Source organism: Ambystoma mexicanum, chromosome 5q (genome assembly GCF_040938575.1).
Source record: "Ambystoma mexicanum isolate Mex_15411 chromosome 5q, UKY_AmexF1_1, whole genome shotgun sequence".
NCBI lineage: Eukaryota > Metazoa > Chordata > Amphibia > Caudata > Ambystomatidae > Ambystoma > Ambystoma mexicanum.
Window position 1 is genome coordinate 348,784,419 of NC_090933.1, and position 26,183 is coordinate 348,810,601.

Consider the following 26,183-nt stretch of genomic DNA (forward strand, 5'->3'; position numbering starts at 1 on the left):
GGCCGGTCAATGCCGACCTGACCGAGGAAAATGAATGCATTGAAATGATACTGAACTCCGCTGAGGGGGGCCATGAAACCTCACGAATCTACGAGGCCCTGTTGTGGGGTACGACCAGGGGCGACCTTAAAGGATAGTTCCGGGACTTTTTTTTTATTGTCCCTACGGTTCGGCCATGTGTTTTTAAGCATAAATCGGTAGATCGTAGAAAACTTTCCTATGGACCTTACCCGACTTTTCGTCCATTAACGCACTCGAAATCAGCCGCCATTTTCTGATAATCCTATCATTTCCCCCCATCGCCCTGGCTCACCTGCTTTTGCGGCACTAAATCAAATCCCCCGCCCCTGAGCCTGACATCAGCAGACACGTACCGCCCATTTCCCAACGCCAAAGCACGTTTCGTGTCAACAATCGCTGCGCCTCAGCTAATGAAGTGTCGCCATGGAAATGGCAGGACGCCTCTTTCCTCAATAAGTATAAACACACCGTTTCACAACACACAGCAGCAGATTTTCGATTCCATTACTCTCTCTGTGTTACTTTGAGTATTCTGTGACTCGTTTCTGTGCTCTGGTCAGCTACCTTCGCCGCTTCTAGGCCTTGTGAACACCTGTACCATCTCTGTAAATTATTTTACTTTCTTTACCACACAATGGCTACAATAATGCCGTATATGTACGAGCCCCAGTACACCGAGGAAGAACTACTGGAAAGGCAAGCACGCGAAAACGATGGGGATTCGGACGGCAGTTGGGAGGACAAGTCAAAGGATGAAGAGCCTGGACCATGTCGCATGGACGGCGTCTCCACCTGGTGCACGTGCAATCGGTGCGAGCTAATGCCAACTGAGGAGGAGAACTGCTGCTGCCGTGAAAATTCCGGGTGCTTGGCCTACATTTCGGAAGGTGAGCCAAGTCCGCAATGCATCACCAAGCTGCCAGAGTTCAGGGAAGCCTGCCTCTCACGGACCGTGTTGAGGATGATGATTGTGCTTATGCACGAACTTTGCGGCACTGTTCGTCCGCGTAATCCGAGTAACGAGTAAGTATACTCTGGTTGTGATGTCAGTGATGCCACTACTATTTCATGGTCGTCTCCCTCATATAAAATTACATCTACATATCATTCGAATGCATGTAAATTGGTTCCATATTGTGCATTTTCTAGATAGAATTTTTTTCAAAGCAGAATGACATTTTTTACCTGAATCGACAGTGATAAGAAAGTTTTGTCATTTTAATACAGTTTGCATCTTTCATTTTCACAGGTGGTACAGGCTGGTGGCCTATCGTTGCTTCACTTGGTGGCTTCACGGGAGGCTCGGACACCGCGTTCGGAGAGTAATACCTGCCTGTGCGGTACTTGCCATTAGACAACATTTCCCCAGCGACAGTGGACAATACCGCGGATTTTCCCTGGATGTGCTGCAACCGGAACTTTACAATGTGTAATGTTCATTATTTATGTTCATTTGAAATTAAGATCTAAAATAAAACCCAACATATATTTTAACAATGGTTGTTTTGATTTTTTAAATGAATCTAGTGTGTCTCCATTGAATAGTCGTCCTGTGCCTTGTCTTGTCACACCACATGTCTCCGGCCAGCATCCTCCCTCACGCTGGCCGCCCACCTTCAATCCACATAACCGTTGAACCCATATGCAGCAGACATACATATGTTATTTTGCGGGTTGGATTTAAGCCTCCCGGCCTTGCCTCCTCCCCCAAAAATACTTACCACACCACTTTGTTCAAGCGTTGGCAATAAAAGGCCGTTGGATTTTATTGATACAAAACATGGTTGTAGGTAAATAATCAATATGGTTGATCATAATAAATCATCCTTTTGGGCACCGGGTACAGAGATGACCCCCTCTGGCCCGTGCCGCCTTGCCACCACAGGCCAGCCTGCTGCTGACTAACTGCCTAGGCATCCAGGGTCTCCAGGGTGAACTGCACCCATATATTCTCCTGGGAGGGTGAGGTATTTATAAACTCACCCCCCTGCCTTCCATGTACTAGATCCTGCAGCCTGTCTCTTACATGCAGTTAGATGGCCTCTCCTTGGTGAGGCCCTGCGGCAAACGAGTCTTGTCTGCACGACCACCGCCCCAATCCACCCCCCCTATCAAAGGCAGTTCGCACCGGGGTACTTGTGCTGGCAAGTGGAGCTGTCAGGGAGCGATACAGGCCAAGAGGTGCCAAAGACCATTAAAATTCAAAGTGGTCTATAGAGCATGGGTTGTTGTTCCCATGTCTACCTCCAGACCCCGTGTCTCCTGCCAAGCATCCCCCCTCACGCTGGACGCCCCCCTGCAATCCACATAATGCCACGACATATACACGTCATTCACAAACACACCCCTGTTTCGAATTCTTTATAACCCACTTCATATTTGTAATGAGAACTTCTTTGCGCTTTGCTAGTCAACCCGTGAAGGTGCTGGTTATCTGCTCTTCGTCTCTGTGAACTTCCGTGACCACTTCGAGGAAACTCGTCAGTTTGCAACCTGTGAACTGCTCCCTGTTCTACGACAAGAAACTACTCTGATCCCTGCATCAAACTGTTTGTTCGTCAAGGTAAGGCCATGTACCATAATCATTTTGCGTCCAATTTCTTTTCGTTCAAGACAGTACATGCAAGGAACTAGTCACATGTTCTGAGTTTAGTCAAATTATTTTTCTATTTTTTTAAAGTTATTCAAATACTTATCCGCATGTGAATAACGTGTATAGTTCCAAGAACCAAAACGAACCTTGCATTTAACCTTTTATGTGTCATTTAATTTTTTAACACATTGGTATTCATGATCTTTACTTTCCAGAACTTTCCACAATGCCTGCCTGTTCCATTGGCGGTTGCCCTTCGAAGACCCATAATAAATCTGAAGGTACTATAATGCATGTTTTCCCTAAGACAATAGATCAGATAAGAGAATGGGTCCGATATTGCGGATATCCACCGTCTGAGCTTGAAAGTAGAGTCCTAGAAGTCTTTGCGGACAAGAGGGGTGATCGATACCGCATCTGCAGCAGGCACTTTAGCTCAGACATGTACTCCACATCATTGCTAATAAAGAAGAACACACCGCGAGCGAAGCGAAAATTGCTCTCAACCGCTATTCCCACTCTATTCGTCCACATCCCTCCACTGGTGAGTCAAGTTTACGTATTTATCTCTCGGCCTTGCGGTAGTGTGTAGCATTAGCTAACAATAATTTCCCCATTTATGTATCCACTCAATATGAAGGCGGAAGATTCTCCATCCGTGTCGTTATTGCAATCATCAGCCACTTCAAGCGCCTATCGGGTAATCTTACTTAGCTATTCTGCCACTGACTTGTTTTAGGCATGTAAATCAATAGTTTTAATTTATCGTGTGATTATTTTACCTAATGGTACACCCTTGTACTCGTCCTGTAGTCTTTGTTTTCAGGTTTAATTATTGTTATCCAAAATAATGCAAGTACTGTCTTTCAGGGAGATGCTGAGGAGTCCAACGCATTGACGACAACCGTTGATGTCACTCAGATGCTCGAGGTACGTTTCCGGACAGTTCCATCGATGGAGATCATCAGATCTTGCATTCTTGTAGCGTGATTGTTACACACAATGTTTCTTTCGTTTTTAGCCATTGATATGTCCTTCTGTCGTCGCCCTCCTATGTGTCTTCTTTTTTCAATATTGTGTTCATTACTAATGAAAGTCCTATGTTTCAGGGAGTCGATGGAGCATTAGTCCAAGAAGAAGGGGGAGCATGCAGTTACGGGTCGGCACAACAGCTTGCAGAAGTGTGCACCGCAGTTACATCGTCCCTTGATGTTCTTATGCATTTCGAGGTATGGATACTGACAGTTCGATCAAGCGAAATCATATTACGTGATTACATCCGCTATACTTCCTTCTTTATTAACGCAAGTACTATGTTTCAGGGAGATGACGGAGCTTCTTCTACAAGAACATCACCCCTAGTAGTTGATGCAGATCTCTGGGTGGTGACACTTCCAACGATCAAGCAAATCGAATCATATTTACATATCCATTATTTATTTTAGACAACTGATAATTTGTGCAGGTCTATTTAGATGAGCCGTTGACGCCTGCACAAAGTTTATGTTCTTTTTAACAAAATAGAAAACCATACTAATGCAATTACTGTGTTTCAGGGAGTCACTGAAGCATCATCTTCAATAATATCATCAATGGAAGTCTATGAGGAGCCCGAGGTATGGATCTTGACAGTTCCATCTAACTAGATCAACAATGCGTGAATAATTGTCGTTTGAATGTTCTACACAAAGCGTTCATTCGTGTTTTGCTATTGAGATGTACGTGGGTATTGGTCCCCAAGTACATTTTGTGTTTTCAATATTATTATACATACTAATGAAAGTTCTATGTTTCAGGGAGTCGATGGCGCGTCAGTGCGTGATGGATGTGCTTATCATGAAAATATAGTCGTTACAGCGCAAGAGGAAGTGGAGACATGCACACACGAGTCGGAGCAACAGCGTCCCGATGTTGAAGTTCGAGGCAAGAAAGTTTCAAAGAAAAGAAAGCAAAAGAAGGTTAGTGTCGTGGTCACTATATTATGTTGTTTTTCACTGTTAATAGTTCAATACTGTAAGTTGTGTTTAAACTGAACATCCCTTTTCCAATCTGTCCTCTAGTTGCGAGTGGGTGTACGAACTAGATCTACACAGACAGTGAAGCGAACGAGAGATGTTGCTTGTCAAACCTTTTGGCAGGGACTTGAGACTGGAGATGCATCGTGCCAATGGGAAGAATATGAAGTGATTGACAACGGAGCTATACCACATCCAGCCATTGATAGCGAATCTCCTCCTGGTAGTTCGGATGCAGTCGGAGATCAATTCACAGAATCCACACCCGCAAAAACTAAGACCGCGAGAAAGTTGAAGAAATTGTTTTATTCACCCATCGCCGGAGACGGAACAGATGTTGCAATGGAAGAGAATGAAGTGGACGACAATGAAACACCATCAATATCACTGAACATAGCGGAAGACGATATCAGAGATTCTACCTTTCATGTGAGTGACATGTCCTCAACGTTACAGGCCGAACCAGCTGGGATGCAGAGTGACAGTATAAGGAAAGAGGCCAAATTCATTGTATTCGATAGTTGTTTGATTGATATTATTATTCGGATGAAATGTGGGCATTCGGTTGGTGGGGAAATATGTGGGGAGCCATTGATTAATGTGACTCGTGCAATTCGAGGCACTAACCTTAAAATACATGCCACCTGTACAAAATATCATCCTTTCTCATGGTCTGCACAACCCATGCTGGGGCAACTGCCAGCAGGCAATCTACTTTGTGCAGCGGCTGCACTTTTTAGTGGTTCAAGTTTTAAAAAGTTGGAGTCTTTCTTTCAGTTTGTGGGAATCCATTTCATTGCGAAAACTCAGTTCTACAAATACCAAACCGATTATCTATTTCCAGCCATTAGCGAAGCTTGGAGAATGGAAAAAATGTCTATTGATAGTACATTCGCGGGCAAACGGTTCAGGCTAGCCGGTGATGGACAGTGCGACAGCCCAGGATGTTCAGCCAAGTACTGCACCTACCACTTTCAGGACATGGAAAGTAAGAAAATTGTGAGTGCAGGCGTCACAAAGTACATCCTCAGTGGCCATGGAGAAAGTTGGCTTTGTAGCATCATTGCAAGAACTACAATCGCGGGGAATGGTGATCGACCTGATAGCCACGGACAGACACGTTTCAATTGCCAAGACAATGGGCCTCATTACACGGTAGGCGCTAAAAAATGTGATTTACCATCATGGCGCTATTAGCGTGTCCGCCATCGTAGGAGACCGCTAATAGCGTTCCATTACGAGTTAGCGGACACGCGCATAGGGCCATGACGGTAAATGACCCCACCGCCATGGCGGAAAAGCACCTTACCGGCTCCGACCAAAGTGCTGATAGCACCTCCGCCCTCATGCTGCACGCTATTAGCGGCCACCGCTGTTAGCGGTCACCGCTATTAGCGGTCACTGCTATTAGCGGTCACCGTAAAACACCGGAACCGGAAATAGCGTCATCGCACCGGAACGGGAAAGAGCCCGGCGGCCATCTTCAAAAACACAATCCATTGCCATCCCCTGCACTCAGGACCTGCAGCAACACCACGACTGGCAAAACCACATCCCGGAAGAACAAACAATGCCCAAGGCCCTAAAGAAAGCTGATGCGCGCCAGCGCAAAGAACGCTTCTCAAACGAGGAATTGAAAATGCTGGCAGACACCCTGGCTGCAAATGCAGACGTAGTGTTCGCTAGCGACATGCGGCGCCCGGCACTCCTGAGAAAAAAGGAAATCTGGGCTGAGGTGGCGCAGAAAGTCAGTGCGGTGGGCTCCACCCCCCGCACCGTAAAGGACGTGCGCAAGCGGTGGGATGATCTGCGCCTCCGTGTACGCAGCATTTTATCGGCCAACAGGAATCTGGCCATGGGCACAGGAGGCGGAGGTGGATCCCCGATGAAGATGCAGGAGTGGGAGGAGACATGTGCCAGCACCATTGGCATAGAATCCATCGAGGGAGTGGGCCGAATGGAGTGTGGTGTGGCAACAACGTCAGACGGAGGTGAGTGACCACGCAAGACACAGCAATGCCAAGCATGAGTCCCTCCCCCAAATGTGAATTGGGAATCAGCTAATGGATGGGGTCATCACACACACATGTACACAACCCTGCATATATGCCCTGCACATCCCCACACAACCACATGCATGCAGCACCTCACACACGTGTCACCCTGACACATGTCCGGATGACCCACCCATCTGGCCAACAACCTGCAGGCCCAAAGTAGATGTCCAAATCCAAAGAACTGCAGCAACAACAACATATGCATGATGCACGTTGACCCATCACTGATGTTATCCCTGTCTTGCTCCCCCACAGGGTCACAATCTGACAGTGAGGAGCTGGACTCTGCAACGCAGGCCCCACCACCCAGAAAGCAGGCCAAGGGAAAGGATGCAGGCACCAGGCCCAGTACATCGAGGGGCACTGGGATATCTGGAGTGGCCCAGCGTTCAAAAGCCACCCACGCAACGACCACACCAAGGGTCGAAATGCCATCCGACACTGTGGCAGCACCCCCACCACCCACCCCCACCACTCAGGAGCCAGTGCCAGAAGGCACGCCGTCCGCAGCCAATAGCTCCGTTGGGGAAGCAGCAGCCACGGCACCTATGATCATATGGTCATTCAGTCCCGTGGCGAGCTCACCTGATGTCGGCCACATGCAGCAAGCTGCGCCGAGGAGTAACAGGGGCAGGGCCGCAGACGACACCATGAGCCTGATACGCCAGCGCCAGGAGGAGCTCGATGCCCTGGTTGCCCGGCAAGTGAGCGAGGCTGCCTCGACCAGGGAGGAGATCCGGGTGTTGTCAAGGGACATGAAAGCTGCCATGGACAGCAACACGACGCGCCTATGTGACGAGATGGCCGCTGTGAGGCAGGTCCTAACGCGCATTGCTGAGGCGATGGAGAGCATGCGTCACTCACAGGGAGCAGATCAACCAGCCACGCCCTCGTCTACTAGCTCCGACCAGACAACCATCCTGCGCAGGTCCAGCCGGTCCTTGCGGCGGTCAGACTCACAACCCCCCAATGGTGGTAGTGGAGGAGGGAAGTAGGGCCAGCCTGTCCCTGTTGACACTTGGGAACTAATGCAGCACTGATGTTCGGTGGAGTTGTGGGGGGAGGGGGGTGAGGGTGTTCGGTGGAGTTGTGGGGGGAGGGGGGTGAGGGTGTTCGGTGGAGTTGTGGGGGGAGGGGGGTGAGGGTGTTCGGTGGAGTTGTGGGGGGAGGGGGGTGAGGGTTGTTGGGGTGGAGGGTACATGCACGTTTGAATGTCATAATGCTCAATACACACGTAATGGCATGGATAATCACATGACTGGACATTGATAATTGTGTATGTGTGCTTTATTGTTGAAGGGTGCACTGTGATTATGTCCTCCATACACCCCGTGCCCTGAGCTGAACACCAATTGCACCCTCCTAATCCATGTGCATCAGAAACAATGGTCTATCAGGTGCTGCCGCACAGCACGTCCCTCATGGGCATCGCCACCTGCATGACCTGCAGCCCCCTCTCCTCCATCCTCATCCCCGTCATCATCCTCAGACGGTGGTCGCAGTTCTATGTCAGGGGGCATTGGCACATTCCGTCTGATACACATATTGTGAAGCATGACACATGCCATGGTGATCTTGGCCACCTTCTCATGCCCGTACAGGAGTGCCCCGCCCGACCTGCTGAGGCACCGGAAGCGTTCCTTCAATAGGCCGAATGTCTGCTCGATCACCACGCGGGTACGGGTGTGTGCATGATTGTAGTCCTCTTCGTGCCTGTTCTGTGGGTTCCGCACAGGGGTAAGGAGCCACCTCTTCAGGGGATAACCTGCATCACCTGCAAGGGTGCAACAATGGGTATGTGTAAGTGTCTACATAATGTGGAGCGTGCACATATCACACAAACAAACATTGCATATTCAACGACATCCACTGATCCAAGCACGCATGGCAATCAGGGTAACTGCAATGTGGGAAGGTGAGGTGGTCCTTGCAAGTGGACATGCACCATGCATGCATACAGCAGGGATTGCCATGTCCCGCCAGAGTTTAAGTGATTTGTGTTTCCTGGCCCTGGCAACGTTAGTGCCACACTGCCAGTACACTGCCATTCCTTAGTTGATGTCCCCATACTGTTTGATGGCAATTCTGTGGTGGGGTACGGGTGTGCCTCACCACAATGGCTACAGGGGATCCATTTGTATGCACTCATGTGCGCGGACCATTTCTGATGTTGTTCAGCGTACATTTCAGTTGTGATTTTGATATGCATGTTGCTGATTTGTGTAATGGGGGAATGTTGTGTTGTGCGGTGTGCATGTTGTTTGGAATGGCCTGTTTGGCGTAATGGATTGATATGTTTGCCGTGGCACTCACTTCCGGCATGTGGTTTTGTCTCTGGTCCATTGTGGGCTGCCTCACTGTACAGTGATGCAAATATGTATGTCCATTCTTCTCATGACACAAGTTCACGCCCAGTTGGAGTATGCATCTCCCCCCCCCCATTCACGGCCAGTTGGAGTATGCATCTCCCCCCCCCCATTCACGGCCAGTTGGAGTATGCATCTCCCCCCCCCCATTCACGCCCAGTTGGAGTATGCATCTCCCCCCCCCACTCACAATCCACATCACACTGACATGTGGTCGGCCTGCTACTCACCAAGTAGCCACGAACGTTGTCCAGCATGTCGCTCCATGTATCGTGGTATTGTCGAGTTCCGCAGGACCATTGCATCATGGGTTGAACCGGGATATCGGGCACAGCAATGTGTGATGATCTTATTGGAGTCACATACCATTTGGACGTTGATGGAGTGGTATTGCTTTCTGTTACGGTACACTACCTCATTGGCATGTGGGACCAGCAGTTCTACATGGGTACAGTCGATGGCCCCGATGCAACTTGGGATGCCTGCCAGTGAATGGAAGCCAACTTTGGTGTTGGAGATCTCCTGGGCAGTCCGTGGCATGTATATGTGTTGACTTGTGTGCTGCAGGAGGGCATCGAGCACCTGGTTCAGTGTGCGTGAGAATACTGGTTGTGATATGCCATGCATCTGACCTACCGTATGCTGGTAGGTGCCTGTGGCCAAGAAGTGGAGCACTGTTACTACCTTCAGTAGAAGAGGGATGGCAGTACGGATGTCAATGAGACTCACAATGTCGTTGTTTATCATGTCTACTATGGTGGTGATGGTATCCCAGTCCAGACGGTACAGGGTGTGTATCTGCTCAGGGGTTAGGTTGACTGGACTGGCTCTGATCCTGGGAATTGGTGGCTGCCTCTGTGGTATCACTAGGTGCACTGGTGGTGCTTGCTGCGCCTGTCTTGCCCTCCTCCTCCTCCTCCTGCGTCTCCTCTGTGCTGCCTGTTGTTGTAGCTGCTGCACAGCAATCATGTCCTCTAGCCCATGTAATGCTGGTAGTATTGCATCCATCTTGGTGTGGGAATGGGTGTGGGGAGGGGTGTGGTGTGCTCTTATGTGCTGCCAGTCTCCATTGCCTCCACCTGTGCTGATTTTGTCCACCTGTGGCAGGTGGGAACTCTGCTGTGCTCTTTTACCGTGTGGTTCGCGATGCCGGTATTAGCGCCTTGCCGGTAAGGGTTCTTTGGGTCTACTACATGCCGGTATTGCCATGTACGCATGGCTCGTGATGCCGTGATATTAGCGCTATGCCGCTATTTCCGGTCTGAGGGGCCGCGCGCTCACGGACTTGCCGCTAATAGTGCCACCGTACTTTGCGGTGCCGCTAATAGCGGTATGTCCGGGTCGTGATTGGGGAGGGGATTTACCGATACCGGTAATCCCTTACCGGTAACGGTATGTCCCTACCGCCTACCGTGTAATGAGGCCCAATGAGAGAAGAGTACAAAAATATAAATCACCAATTTGACGTTTGGCATCTTGCAAAAACAATCAAAAAAATGTCGGCTGCAGGTAAAAAAAAAAGATATGCAAGGTATTTCACAGTGGTCCAAGTCAATCAGCAACCATCTTTGGTGGAGCTCAAAAACATGTGGAGGGTCGTTGGAAATTCTACTGGAAAAATGGCGGTCAGTAATGCTAAACTGTAGCAACGTTCACCGCTGGACCACAAACCAACATTTCCACAATTGTGAACATGGCCATTTGTCCACAGAGGAGGCACGGAAGAAGAAGTGGTTGATTCCTTCATCACCCACTCACAAAGCCATTGAAAAGATTGTATTTGATAAAACTATAACAAGAGATTTGAGGGGACTCACGGAATTCTGCCACACAGGAGATTTGGAGGTGTTCCACAATATGTGCCTAAAGTACAGGCCAAAATGATTGCATTTTGGCATGGAGGGCATGATAAATCGGACTCTTCTAGCGGTCTTGGCACATAACCATAATGTTGGCCGTCAACAAAGTAGGACGACCGGAACTTTAGGGACGCTTCGCTACAATAAGGCCTTCACTAAAAGAAGTAAACAATGGGTTATCAAACCAGTGTTTGAGGATATGCAATATGACTTTATTGAGAGACTTATTGTTGATGTCCTAGATAGGCACATACATGGAGTTGTGAACGAACCTGTGCAGGGGACAACTGCATTGCCACCCAACATTGCCTCTGTTCCATGTCCACCTAAAGAAGAGCTCATTGAGAAATACACATCACGATTTAAATGATTGTAATTTGATTGTCTGTTCTCTCGAGTCTCCTCATGTCGCAGGCCCATTGAATATGTGTAGCTATGTATTGTGTAAATAAAAGTGATTGCTCTGTGAGTCCTGTGAGATGGCCTTACACTGAATGTAGCTAACTAGGAATGTGTGCTCGTTCAAAGTGAAGGTCAGCTGCTTTGATTTTTTTCTCGGGTGCCGGAATGGCCCACGACTCAGTATAAGGTTCTATTGTTATTTGACCTTGACAGGCCGGGACCATCCCGAAAGACTTCTTTTTGGGGGTGTGGGGCAATAACGTAAGAAACGATAATGAATATAATTTCAGAAACGAAAGCCATTTAATGTTCGTTCATTAGAAGAAATAACGTCGGCATAGAAGGAGTGGTAATTCGGGGCTGCCCTACGCACAGACACAATGGAAAATGCAAATATAATGTAAGTAACTCTTTAGATGAGTTTATACCGCAATTTAATTACTATACAGTAGCTTTAAAGACGGGTTAAGTTGTACTTGTTCGTTCTATGTGGCATATTGTTTTGTACCGCGCACTATCTTGAGGAGAACCATCTCCTTTTACGGAAGCACCTCAAAACCTTCCTCTTTGCTTCCACTTTCTCTCTCCCTCTCCCCTGCTACAACTGGTCCACTGTCTGCGACCTCGGTCCTGGGCCCTTCCACTCTCCACCTGCACTGCCTCCCTGTCAACCCCTGCACTGGGGGACTGTCTCAGTATCCTACAGCCCCCCCTTGACGTGTAATACCCATTTGCACTGTCCTAGCTATGAAATAATTTCCCGACCTAATATATAAAATGAATAATTTTAATAAAGATCTGATGGTGAGACTAATTTCATTTTTTATGTTTTTAAAACAGGTACATCCTTCATTATTGTATGTGTCACGAGTACCAGACACCGGCGGATGGCTTTTACAACCGCCAGTTGCTTCTCCGCGTGAACAACGTTACCACCCTGACCATTTTATGGGACGATCGCCAAGTACAAGTATGCCCTTACGCGGTACTAACGGCTAGATGCAACATAGACCGTTGTGGTGGCCTAGTGCCTCGTTGTTGGAACAGCCATGCGATTATCAGTGCGACCGAAGAGCTTATTTTATCGTAAACCAACACCCTGTGTACTGCACACGAACATCGCTTGCCTCAAGACGAACTATTTTGGATCGAGAGCAAAGAAAAATGCAAATCGCAGAATATTCTCTAAACATTTGATGACCAATAAATGTACTTTGCCAAATGGACAATCTTGCCGTTTGCTTTTAAACCACAGTTTCATATTCCGAATTGTGGCGCTGTATTGTGAGATGATCTAAGACCCTGTGTACAGCAAAGGAACATCGCGTGCCTCAAAACGAACTTTTTGGAACGTGAGCAAATAAAAATGCAAATCGCTGAATATTCTCTAAACATTTGATGTCAAATAAATGTACTTTACCAAATTTACAATCTTGCGGTTTGATTTAAAAGTACAGTTTCATATTCAGAATTGTGGCGCGCTGTGTTGTGAGCTAATCTGTGTTGGTTTCCGGGTTATGTGTGGAGTCGCGTAGAAGACGCCTGGGCGCGTTTGCCTACGCAGCACAGTCACGTCACGGATAGAGGTGGGGAATATGAATGTTTTGATGAAGTCTGTTTCAGGGGCGGGGGGTTTGATTTAGTGCCGCAAAAGCAGGTGAGCCAGGGCGATAGGGGGAAATGATAGGATTATCAGAAAATGGCGGCTGATTTCGAGTGCGTTAATGGACGAAAAGTCGGGTAAGGTCCATAGGAAAGTTTTCTACGATCTACCGATTTATGCTTAAAAACACATGGCCGAACCGTAGGGACAATATAAAAAAAGTCCCGGAACCTGAACTGGGCCTTGTTTTTGAAGACAAAGATTGGGTTGATATAACCCACTACCATAAGAAAGTCTCCAGAAACGCCCGCTTGCAGCTTATCCAGCTGTACATCACCAATAGAGCGTACCTCAAATCTGAAGCCATATCAAGATTCACAGGTGCTGAAACCCAATTATGCCCCAAATGCAGTGAGCCCAGGGCAGGAATGACTCATGTTCTGGGGCTGCACGGTGATTAGGGAGTTCTGGTCACAAGTGAAGGAAAGAGTGGCCGGCGCAGACATCGAAGTTGAGGTGGAACAGCCTACGGCCTGTATCCTGGGCAGATATAGGCGAAACAGGAAGAACAAACCCCTAAACAAGCTCACAGACCTTATATACATAACGGCTAAAAGATGTATTGTATTGCCATGGGGTGGAAAAGCCCCAGAGGTCTGCATATGTCCCTAGTCCCTATGGTGGGGAGACCTTACGAAGTGGATTACACCTGAAACCGCGGCGCGGGAAACGGCTATCCATGTGCAGAGACTAGATTCCAGCGAGGAACTACTACACTGTTGGGTGGCCCTGACGGTGTCCTTGCTCCACCCTGAGATGGATGATAGCGAGATGGATGATAGTGAGCTGGGTGGAGAGGGTTGCCCGGATCTGGGCATGGACTCGAGAGGAACTGTGAACGAACCGTGGTCTCAGGGGGGAAGGGGGGGGGGGGGGGGGGGTTGTGGTTATTTCTCTGATATGCTTGACCAATTTCTAATGATATCGGTTTTCGTTACCTCATGTTATTAAACCAATAAAGAAATTAAAAAAACAAAAAAAAGCTATTAGCAAAGGCCCCAGACCAATCCACTGAAGCTCGGAACGAATGGGCGGATGAACTGGGCCTCAAGATCTCAGATGAATTATGGAAGAAAACGTGCTCCCACACAAACAGGGTATCTCTCAACGTCCGGTTTAGATTTATGCAATATAAAATAATGAACAGATTATATTACACTCCCCATAAAATTGCTAAGTTTACACGAAATAGTGTTGACACCTGTGCTAGGTGGCGAATGGAGGGGGCTGTCCATTTTCATATGTTCTGGACGTGTCGGGTGCTGGGAGGCTTTTTGAATGAGATCCTGCGGGCTCCCTCAGACATAGACGTTGTGGTCAGCCCATGCCTGCTGGGGGTGCTATTTGGAATATGGAACACAGATGACACCAGAAAGATGGCCACATTTTTTTAATGTAAGTTGCATGGTGGCCAAGAAATGTGTGCTTCAAAGCTGGAAGAGCACATCTCCTCCAACTTTTCAAAAGTGGCTTAATACACTCACTTGGTCCCAGACCTGTGAGAAAGAATATTTTAATACACTCCCACTGCACTCCCATCCTAAGAATGTGTGGTCCGTTTTTAATAGTTACCTTATCAGACAAACCGAAGGTGCATCGGGAACATCCTCACCCAAGGTCCCGTGAGTGTAATCTGAAATGCCAAGGTGCGCTATAACTATCAGCTCTTGAGAAATGTATTACCTTGCTTTGTACGAACCCTGTATTGTATATATGCAAATCGTGTTTTATGCTCTGATGTATGTGTTTGCTGTAAACTTCCGCCAATAAATAAAAATTTAAAATAAAAATAAATGGTTAACAAAAAGTAGTTACAGAAACCAGCTACAGGAATGTTGTTACAAGTTGTTATATAGCTGGCATTACACCCTGGCCCATCTGCATAAAATATACCCAGGGTCCACACAGGAGGGTTGGAGGGCATGCAGAGGGGAGGGTACATGGTCACACATTTGGTGGAGATGCCCAAAACTAGTACGCTTCTGGAGGGAGGTACAGGAGGCCCAAGCCCAGGCCTTTGGGGAAAAGGAGATTCTGCCACCGGAGATGGTCTTGTTGGGGATGGGAACAAGGAGGGAGATAGTTTGAGCTGCAGGAAGGCGATGTCGATGCCAACCCTGGACGCAATGTTGCTAATCGGTCATAGGTAGAAGGGGGAGGACGCTTCAAGAATGGCTTCGGAAGGTGTGGGACTTTGTGGCGTTAGAGTGGGCAATTTACGCTATGAACAATACTCCGTCACATTTTGCCAGAGACTGGGGGAGGTCCTAACCTTCCTAAAGGAAGACTTTAGAGTGCAATGGTGCCCTCAGTGCTTGAAGTTATTGGACTTTAGCTAATTTGTTTGAATAAATCCTTGACCCCTATCGGACTCATGCAAACACAGGCCCAGGGGAGGTGGGGTGTGGGGGTTATGGGAGTATGTAATTGTTTGTTGCAAAATAATAAAAATAAACGTTAAAAAAATGGTTAACAGCATGACCTACACAGCACAATCAGAGGCAATGTTTCACAAACCTAGTATTTTCGTTGTATTCAAAGATCTGAACCTTCGCCATCATGTTGGGGCTGTTGTCATCACTTCCAACTGCTATCATCGGAGAATGGGCACGAGAGCTGAAAATAGAATACATACTTTTAGAAATGATCATCTCAAGTCACTAAACTTGTATAATAAGCCTTTAATTGTTAAGCAAATAATTTTTATCTGTTTTAGAGTCACATGTTATAGACAGTCTGCCATTTGGTGGTTGGTAGGGAGTATCTGAATGTATTTAAACGTACTAAAACCAAAAAAAGCATCGACAGGGGCAAGCCTGGAATGTTGCCCCTGTACTATATTTACAGACTACCCACAAAGCTGCTCCAAGGGTACTCCCTCGGATATGATATGATGTTTTATTTATATTGCACTTGTACACAAGTGTTTCAGAGCGCAACCAAGCAAAGAGAGGGGAACAAGGGAGAACAAAAAATAAGAACAACAATCTTACTAGGCCCAGTGACATTAGGAACGCACAAGTGCATGGAGAAGGGAAAAAGGGGTCTAGTGTGTGGAAGGGGGAGAAGTGGAAAGTGCAGAACAGACAAGAGAAAAAAAATAAAGAATAAGTTAAATAAACAAATAGATCCTGGCAATGAAAAGAAGGTGGTAGGGCAGCCAGCAAGTGGCAAGTGCAAGATTAGCCAGATAGGGTATATCTGATAAGTGGAGAAGAAGAGTAGGGGATTGTATGGGTACAGATACAGAACCCAGTGAAATGGGTGGCCCAGAGGCAGTACAGGAGGGAGGCAGGGTGAACAGGTACATGGGCCCGAAGGACAGATGGTGTCCAGGCGCACAGTGCCAAAAGAGAAAACAGGTCAACAGGGGAGAAGAGGGGCAAAGGCAGAAGCAAAGACAAAGATCTTGAGGTTCTTCCGGAACCGGAGATGGTTCTCAAGTTTCAAGGTGGCCGGGAGGCTGTTCCAAAGGGAGGCCCCAGCCGAAGACAGATCTGCCCCCAGCTTGTTTAATTGAAAAACAACTGACCCTCAGGGAGTTCGAAGTAGAGGAGCGAAGGGCTCGAGAGGGGAGGTATTTGCAGAGGGATATACAAATATTCACAGTCAACACTGATTATGACATGATTAGCTTTACTCTTACTCATATTTACGGTTACTACTATACTCCATGAAGGGAAGTATTGGTGGGCACATATAACACAAACAGAGAGAAGCATCAAAAAGAGTATTACTGCTAACGTTTGTCTTTTGGGGTTTGTGAATTTGTTTTTAGATTTAAATGCTATGCATTGATTGGCACGCATTGTTAAATCTCTGGTTGGGGCGAGGGATTGTATCTAGTAATGTATTGAATACATTTACTGCTACTGTCAAACCATGTTTGTGGGAGACCTGGTTAGTGAATCTATGCAGGGATATTATACGAAAGTATCTACTGAAATACAAGTGGCAGATTTGCGTATTGCATTGGGCCGTACATTGGCTAGAAACAGGGGTTTTGCACCAGTAGCCCTTGTGCTCTTAATTGTGTGGGTAGTTCTTTATGTGTGCCATTATGTCACTCCTTGATGCAATGTACTATCTGTCTTACAATATCTGCTTTACTGGCTGGATAATCCTCTTGATAATGCCAAAAGTCAAAGAATTAGCTGTTTCTCCTGAAAATTCACATTCTGTTAGTCTAGGTCAAACTCTTTCTGCATCGAAAAGTGGTTCTTAATAGGATGACAGGCAAAGGACGAGTACACAAGAAACAGATGAAAACCTAGGAGGAGTTCTACGCACCACTTTGTCTTTGTGCATTGATACAGAAGAGGTCTACAATGAAAGGGTGTGTAGCTCACTAGCTCTTCAAATTTAAATTGCTGCAATCAAGAAAGCTACTATGTTTTAAGGAATAGTTGTGTATGTGTTCAAATCTCATAGCATAAGTCTATATAGCAGTATACTGAGGGCCGAACATCAGTCTAGACTGGAGACCGCAGGCGTTTACTTTTGACATCCCTACCATGAAAGAAAGTCTTAACTATTAGCACTTAACCATGTTGTGAAGTGACATATACAGCTAGCACGGAGTGGTCACCTTGAGTGTATTGCATACTAATTCATTATCTAGGAGGAGGAGTGGTGGTTATTTGACTACATCTGACTCTGTACAGTGCATTAGATTGACTGCATGTTTTAACCACACCAACCCCCATCTTTTCCACTTGTTAAAGTAGGAGTTTCTTGCGTTCACTGTATAGGTCTCCTTTAAGAAATGCATTCATATGTATAGCAGCTGCAAGTGTGCAAATTCTAGGACTTAAGGTGCCAAGCAGCCAAATCCATAATCTGAGGATTTGGATGTGCAATCTGCCAATGCTGTAGATGTGGGAGCCCTTGTCAGGCATGGATGAATTTGTAGGGGTGGCATCAATGCCATGCTCAGTAAATGTGGATAACACACTTCTCTTGCCAACATGGATGCAATGTGTATGAGAGTTGAGCTCTTCACCTGCAAACTTTGCACCACTCTGTTAAAGGGTTGAGGGTGTGAGAAACATTGAACTGGGGATGCCATTCATAGAGCATTTCCTATTGATCATCTTTCTGGGAACTGTAAGGGTGCAGAAGGAGGAGACTGACACACAGATGGCATGGTTGTTGGGATAAACATTTATTACTAATGAAAATAAAGAAAAAAACCTAACTTTCCCTAACTCCAACGAGGGTTTACCTCCCTCCACTAAAAATGCTAAGGGAATTTTCTAAATATGTCTGTGTAAATCAATAGTCCACCATCCTGTGTCAAAAACCTACTTCAGTTGGGGGGGCGCTGTGGTGCGAAAGACGGCTGGTTGATTGGAAGGGTCCAGAGAGTGCTGCGCAGTCCTCACAGCAAAACCGTTTTTTTCCCACACAAAGGCAAGCCACAGACCGCACAATACGCTTTGAGCGGTGGCCCCGCTCCCCTGTAAGGTGAAGCAGCTGGCCAAACCAACACGCACCACTATCCGGAGTAGCAACCGGCTACAGTCAGTGTTACGAGGCATCCGGTGGCTGACAGTGTGGCGCCTGAAAACCCAATCATACAAAGGTGCGCGACGGTGCCGTCCCCGCTTGGAGCCCATAGGCAGCTGGTGCGGCAATCAGGGCTGGGGAACGCTTGTGGTGTGGAGATATACGGACGGGGACTGCAAGGCATAATCTTAAAGTTTCATCACCCCAGAAAACGAGAGAGAGAGAGTGCCCCCACCGTGGCAATAAGCGGGCGGTCAGAGCGCACTTGGAGGAGACCGTACAAAACTGGGCGCCGCCTGCTGGTGGTGGTGGCATGGTCCTGTGTTACTGGGGAGGCGACCGAGATCGGGCACACTAGCCGCCCGCATAACAGAGCCAGAGCCTTGCGGAGAGCACTCTGGGACTGGGGCAGCGAGACTGTAGGGCTGCGGAAGATGTGTGGTGAGACCCAGTGAATGCAGTGTCTTGCCCCCAGGCCGCTTAAAGAGTAGGACGCACTACGGGTGCAAGGGAGCAGCAATAGCGGCGAGAGGGCACAAAACACAATAACTCATTGGTAATAGTTTGATTCCGCGAGAGGCTGACCCGACAGCACATGATCTCCTGGACTGGATGCAAGGAAGGAACGGCGTGAGGAGCCTGCACGAGGCCGCCATGTAAACAATGAACATCTGCACATATCTATTGTATTGTATCCAAAGGCGTCTGGACACGCAAAGCTGCACAGAGCGCATGACCATTTATTAGAGCAGGATACTACCACTACTGTAAGACAGTCGGGGACTGGCTACACGCCTTCATAAGCTCCCTGTGAGGAAATAAAACACCACCAACATATTGCCCCCATCCAACACACCCTGAGACACTGGCAGTAGGAGCAGCACCAAACAGGCGCACGCTATACATAGACACAAGGTGCAGTGGGGCCACCTGGGGTGGTCATGACAAGAGTGGCAAAGAGAAGCAAGAAGGGCCCCATGGATGCCTACACAAGTACAAATACTACGGAGGACACAGATGGGTCCCATCAGACCACGAAGAAATTAACATGGATTCATATATGACAGTATTACAGGCAGGATTTTCTGTGGTAAACACCAAACTTGACGACACTGGCAGCAACATTGTCTCCATCAGAGCCGACATGCAGAAAGTGAATGCCAGAGTCACACGGAGGCGGAGAATAGGGCGAGTACACTGGAAGATACAACCGCCACACACAGAAAAGCCATTGAGGACCTCAAGAAAAGCCTAAAAGCAGTGCAAGACAAATGCAAGGACTTAAAATCCAGACCTCGTTGCAACAATATCCAGGTGGTGGGCATGGCTGAAAGATCCATAAAAGTACCAATGGAGGTGTTTCTGGAGGAGGTTCTCCGCACAATGTTACCATTTGCAATTCTCACAGCAATTCCTCGTGGAGAGGGCCCAAAGATCTCTGGCCGCGCCGCCCAAACAAGGTGCCCCCCCCCCCCCTCTGGCGCACTATCATTGCTCGGCTATTAAAGTACTCGACCGGGACCCAATACTCCGCCTGTCACATGAAAAGGGCACCTTATCCAATGACTCAAACAGAATCCACATCTATCCTGACTTCTCGAATGGGGTGCAGGTGGCCAGGCGCACATATGATCATGTCAAGAAGGTGCTCAGAGAGGAAGATACCCTACGCTATGATGTTCGCAGCTAAGCTCGGACTGCAACACACGGGCAGGGCCCACTTCTTTGAAACCAAGGAAGAGGCCATGTCATACATCGAACAAAACATTCTGGCACCACTGAACAACGGCTGACATTTGCTTCTATCCAACACACATAGCAAAGTGTTCATACTCTTATTGTCCACGGGGCGAAATCAATCAGAGGTTCTACCATTCCGCTTGAGTCACAAGATGCGGCCCCTGTAGGTCATACTTTTTTAATGCTATCTGTTGTGGCCACTCGGCACCACCTACTGTTTCAATTGTTGAGGTTGGGGAACGGGGATACACCGTCAAGTTGGGATGATGGTGAGGGCGGGAAGGGAGGAGGGTTGGGGGGATAGTTGGTTAAATGTAAAAACTAACGGTTAGAAAGGTTGTAAAACTTGCAGTGTATGACATGTTGGGAAACTATGCATCTACATTGGTTAAATGACAGCTAAACTGTATGGTTAGGCTACTAACCTGGAAAATAAGAGGGTTGGCCAATCCTATTCAATCAAGGAAAATCCTGGCATATGCCAAGAAGCTTAAGATTGATATCCTGATGCTGCAGGAAACATGACACACGGAGGGTGGTGGAGACATTTGCTCGGGAGTGGGGCTCATTGCGAGTCATTACAGAGTATTCCACACAATCCAGGGGGGCAATGACCCTCATACACCAACGCATACAGTTTCATCTCACCAGATCCTTGATAGATCCATGGGGACGCTACGTGATCATATGGGGCTCACTGTTGATCCAAGAGGTAGTACCGGTCAATACATATGGCCCAAACATAGACGAGCCCGAGTTCTACCTCCACATCATCACACAGTTAACACCCGTGGGTGAGGCCAAAGTTCTATGGGGAGGGACCGGGGCAGGGAGGGTATGAGGGGGGGGGCGATCTAAACACAATCCTGAATCCGCAATTAGACAGAACATCCAGAAATCCCAGGGCACACACTAAAGCTGCATTGACAATCCTCCAGGGCATGTCCGTACTGCCTTTTGTGGATGCATGGAGAGTGTTACAGCCCAGCCTGGAGGAGTAAACTTTCCATTCCCCCGGTGCACAATTCAAGCTCACAGACTACTGGCTACGCCTTCCAGAATACACCCCCCAAATAGCAGAGTGCGTCATTCTCCCACAAACGCTGTTGGACCACTCACTGGTACGGCTAGAACTGCTCATAACCAACCCAGAACAGGGCCCACGACTGTGGCGAATGCCGCCAGCCTTGCTACATGACGAGGACTTCATCCAACCCCTGAGAGTGGATATCAAAGTATACTTTGGCCACAACATGGGATCAGTGGAGTTTGTGGTTACCGTATGTGAATCATTAATGGTTGGCTGCAAGGGCATATACTATCACGGGCACATGGCACGCTAGGGACCATTAGGAATGAACTACAACACACGGAACTAACCCTATGTTCCCTTGAAAACACATACTAACAGATACCAGGGGTCGAGACTCTTAAGCCACTACAAGACCAGCTGGGAAAATACAAGGAACTGGCTGACCGGGAAATGTTATCCATCACACGTCCGATGAAAGCCAGGCGCTACGGAGAGGGGAATAAGGCTAGCAAGACCATGGCCAACTTAATTAAGACAGAACACAGGTTTAAACCGATTTAGATTACAATGGTAACACACAGGACAGCCCATACAGAGGCCGAAGAGATCAACAGAGTCTTTTTAGACTTCTATGCAGCTCTATATGCGAATGCAGATCAAGTGTCCAAAAGTGAGCTTGAGCAATACATGGAATCATTCCCACTCCCTGCACTAGTACATGAGGAAAGAGAGATTGGAACTCCCCCTTACAATAGAGGAAATTGGATATGCAATAAAAGATCTGTGTTAGGGAGAATTCTCCGTTTAGGCTTAATTTCCTAACCTAGTGAGTCCCCCAGCAGCTTTGCTGGATTTTTGGGGTTTGTTTCTCCTGCCAAGAGTGAGACTCTTTTACCCTCACTCTTGGACATGATTTGAGTGTGTTTCTTTGACTCTAGAAGTGTTTAATGGGCTATGGGGTCTTTTACTCCATAAGGCTTCATGTGTTTTTGTGATGTGTGTTACACAGCACCCTCAGTGCAGTAAACACAGGGGTGTCATAGTGACCCCACAGTATAGACTCCATACCCTGGGACTGACTACTGTCTCCCAGGGCATGTAAAGTCACCATTGACTTTACTAGTCTTGAATTCTGAACAGAACCAGTACAAACCATCATATTGTGGACGTACTGGCTGGGGCAATTAAATTGCCCCGGGGTCTGTTAGTCGAGGGGGCACGTCTCTGTCCCCCCTGATCGAGTTTTGGCTGGTGGCAGTGGATACTACTTTTTATATTCAACAGCAAATATTTCTCTATGGGATTTTCCCATTGTTCGAGGCTACTATCTTTATTTATTTAATTACGATAGCCTCGAACATACCGCCGGTTTATTTAATTATTATTAATTCTCCAGTTGGTATTTTTTGCCAAAACTCGGTTCTAAAATGGCGTTTGTGTTCTCTTCTGTGACTCCAACCCAAGTCGAGCCCTTTGTTCCACATTTTGGCGGGCTTCTCCACAGAAGCCCTCCAAAGTGGTGCCACTCTGTCTGGGGTACTTAGGAGGGGTGGAGGGGGATTTAGGCACCCTGGACTGAGTTGCCTAGGCAACTCAAGTCGCACACCGTCCTGATTGGCCCAAGTGGTGAGCCGGCCGGCTCACCACTTAGCATGTTTGAGTGACAGCTAGGCTGAGTGAATGGGGGTTTTCTGCATAAAAGCAGGGCTTTGGGGACTGGAACTTCAGAAGTCGCCACAGGACCTAAGAATCCGAAGAGGGAGAAGCTAAGCCGACCTGCTACGACGACACCACGGGTGGAGCCCTGCTGGACCATCTCACCACTTTTCCCAAGGACAGAGGAGAACTCCCGCCAGAGAGTCTTCTTCCTTTGACTGGTGGGGATAACCAGTTTCACTGTCTTTTCACCTTCCCGACGCATCTCGTGGCCACCTTGCCTGTGCCAAGCACCCCGGCAACCAGAATACCACGTTTTACCACGACCGCGAAATAAAGGGTAGTACATTTAACCGGAAAACTCTACGGCTGGTTTCTTCCCTGGCAGTGCAACGACCTTCATCTTTCCTCCAAGTCGAGATCTTCTCTTCCCCTGGACGACGACGAGACTTGCACCCGCTGCCAGGAACAACTGCCACCGCTGGAGGATCAGTCCCACTTAAGGTACCGTGTCCCTCCTGGCTTCCCTTGCCACCGAATGTACGGGGAAGATTTAGCCCCCGGCTTTCGAACCTGGATTAGCCTGGGACACCCTGGCTAAACTTTTCTGAGCCTCTCTAAACTCCTTTTGAACTCTGCAAGACTTTCTAAGCCTAGTGTAACTGTGTGATCTTGGGCGCATTTGTGCTCTGCTCTCTCTAAGAGTGGGCCTAACCTATGGACTTTGGCTCCCCAGTGACTTTTGCTCTTCTGCCTTGCTAAAAGTGTTCCTAAATCTTAGAGTGGTGTATCTTCACATATTCTGTCTTTTTCCCTCCCTTCTTCATGAACTTATTGGAGTGCCATCTATAGTTAAGCGCTCACCTCTGTATGAAAATAAGTGGTGTTAACTAAGACTTATCGAATAAGGAATAAGGATTGTATATATTATAATAGTAACTGTGTTTAGAGTGTTTTACAATAAGAGTGCTGGAGTGTTTCAAACTGTGTTTTAAATAAATAATTATATACTTTAATACCAAAGCTCTGGTTAGTGTTTGCTTGTATTACTGTACCTGAGTGCCTATTGTGTATACTTTGCATACTGCCTAAGTCTTCTTGAGGGAGGTCTGACTGCTCAGTCACAGCTACCAGGTAAATCTGGGTGTTACAGACTGCTATCAAGTGAGTTTACTGCTAACACCTGTAGTCCTAAATCTTTTGCAGTGTTCCCAAAGGGAACTGCACAGGTTTCTGCCTAACAATCTGGCAGCAGGGAAAGCACCTGGCCCGACGGTCTCCCAGTAGATTTATATAAATGCTATGTGGCAGAATTGGCCCCTAGACTCATGGAGGTTTGGGAGGAGGCCCTGTCAGGTACCCCCGTCCATGAGGGAGGAAATTATCACAGTCCTGCTCAAACCAAACAAACCCCCACACAAACCCACATCCCCTTATCTCTGATAAACAGAGACACCAAAATATTTGCCAAAGCCATTGCGAACAGATTGCTACCCTCACACAAATAAACTGGTACACCCTTATCAGTCACGTTTTATACCCATTAGGCCCATTTCCCTTAATTTATGCAGGTTGTTTTCCATAATATCCCAGCTAGACCCCAAAGCGAAGGTTATAGCGATTTCACTCGATGCTGAAAAAGCAATTCATTCTGTTTCTTTGGAGTACGTGTATGCTACGCTGCAGCGACAGGTATTCAGACTACGTTTATGGGTTTCATTTGCTTATTATACAAAGACCTCAGTGCTAGAATAAAAACGAATCAACTTTTCACCTGGGTTCGCACTACAAAGAGGAGCACACCAGGGTTGTCCGCTGTCGCCCCTCATCTTGGCCCTCACTATAGAGGGAATGGCAGCATTTCTACGACACAGACACACGTCGGGTGTCCAAATTCATGCCCCCCCCCCCCATTACTCCCCCCCAGTTAATCTCGCTGTACGCAGACAACACCCTTCTGTACATCAGAGACTCTGAAATGAACCTGGCCCCGGTAATGAATGATGTAAAAGAATTTGTCAAATACTCCGAGTACAAAATCAAGCCCAGTCTGAAATCATCCCACTGATGCAGGGGACAGTACAATTGTACGCCATGTTGGACTTCCGGTGGTCCACATGCTCATCCCGTTACTTGGGAGTTATAGTGGGTACCGATAGACTACCTAACAATTGCCAATTACGAGCCCTACATAGTACAGCTTGAGACCATATTAAAACTATGGAACAAACTCCCGATTTCAATGCATGGCTGTATTGCCCTGCTGAAGATGCTCGTAGTACCAAAACTCCTATATTTATTTAGTAATATCCCGTTATGGCCAGGCAAAGCGTTCTTTGATGGGTTACAGAAACAAGTTTCTAATTTTTTATGGGGGGTGGGAGGAAGAGGGCAGCAAGTATGATCTGGGCTAAATTATGCAAAAAATATGACACGGCTGGATTAGCTCTTTCTATGCCACACATCAGTTTGCAAAATACTGGGCTCAGAACACCGAAAAGAAGGCCCACATACAGGTGGAGAAATACGCTGCTGCCCACATTGATTTACGCTCCATGATATTCACACAAAGGCATTTGGAGCGCCAGCGAAGTCGACCCAGTAGCTTGCACAGTGTGAGCCTGGGCCGTGCTGTGTCGTAAGGTGGGGAGTTCAGAACCATATAGCCCCTTTTCTCCCCCCTGCCATTACCCTGATATCTCGCCCACACTGGACACAATGCTGCACAGAGTATGGGATCCCGCGAAGGAGCCAAGTATGGGTGACATGTTTCCCGGGGGTAAGTTTGTTGAATTAGACGAAGTACAAGAGAATGTTGGAGCTGGACTCACCATCACACTACAATATCATCGCCTAAAAGCAGCATGCAGACGCGGATGGCCCTCATTCCCGACCAAACTGGTCCCCCAAATGAGTTCACACTAAGCATCATAACAAGACGGGTTCAAGGGAGGCATATCTACGATATATAGTATGGTGCAAATCCATTCCCCATCCGCGAACAAGATGAAAACAAAAAATGGGAGAGAGACCTCAACGTTACAATAGGTGACGCGCAGTGGGCCAAATACTGCCAGCTCACTAAATCAATCTCCCTCAACACCAACTTCAGATTAATACAATTCAAAATGTTGAGTCATCTACGCATCACCCCAGGGAAAGTGGCGAAATCCGACCGGTCCAGGCAAGCACTTTGCCCCAAGTGCAAAACCCTGAACGCCAAATCTATGCACATGTATTTGGACTGTGCTGCCGTCCAGCAATTCTGGG

At 47.5% G+C, this 26,183-nt stretch overlaps 1 protein-coding gene across 3 annotated transcripts in view; it reads right to left on the reverse strand.

Annotated features, from left to right (window-relative positions):
* The window catches only part of SEH1L (SEH1 like nucleoporin), a 937,063-nt gene that overhangs the window by 606,976 nt on the left and 303,904 nt on the right, over window positions 1-26,183 (reverse strand). For all 3 annotated transcript variants that reach the window (XM_069620827.1, XM_069620825.1, XM_069620826.1), the window contains exon 5: window positions 15,494-15,592. In XM_069620827.1, coding sequence (XP_069476928.1) covers window positions 15,494-15,592 — 99 coding nt within the window. The remainder of the gene's footprint in view (window positions 1-15,493; window positions 15,593-26,183) is intronic.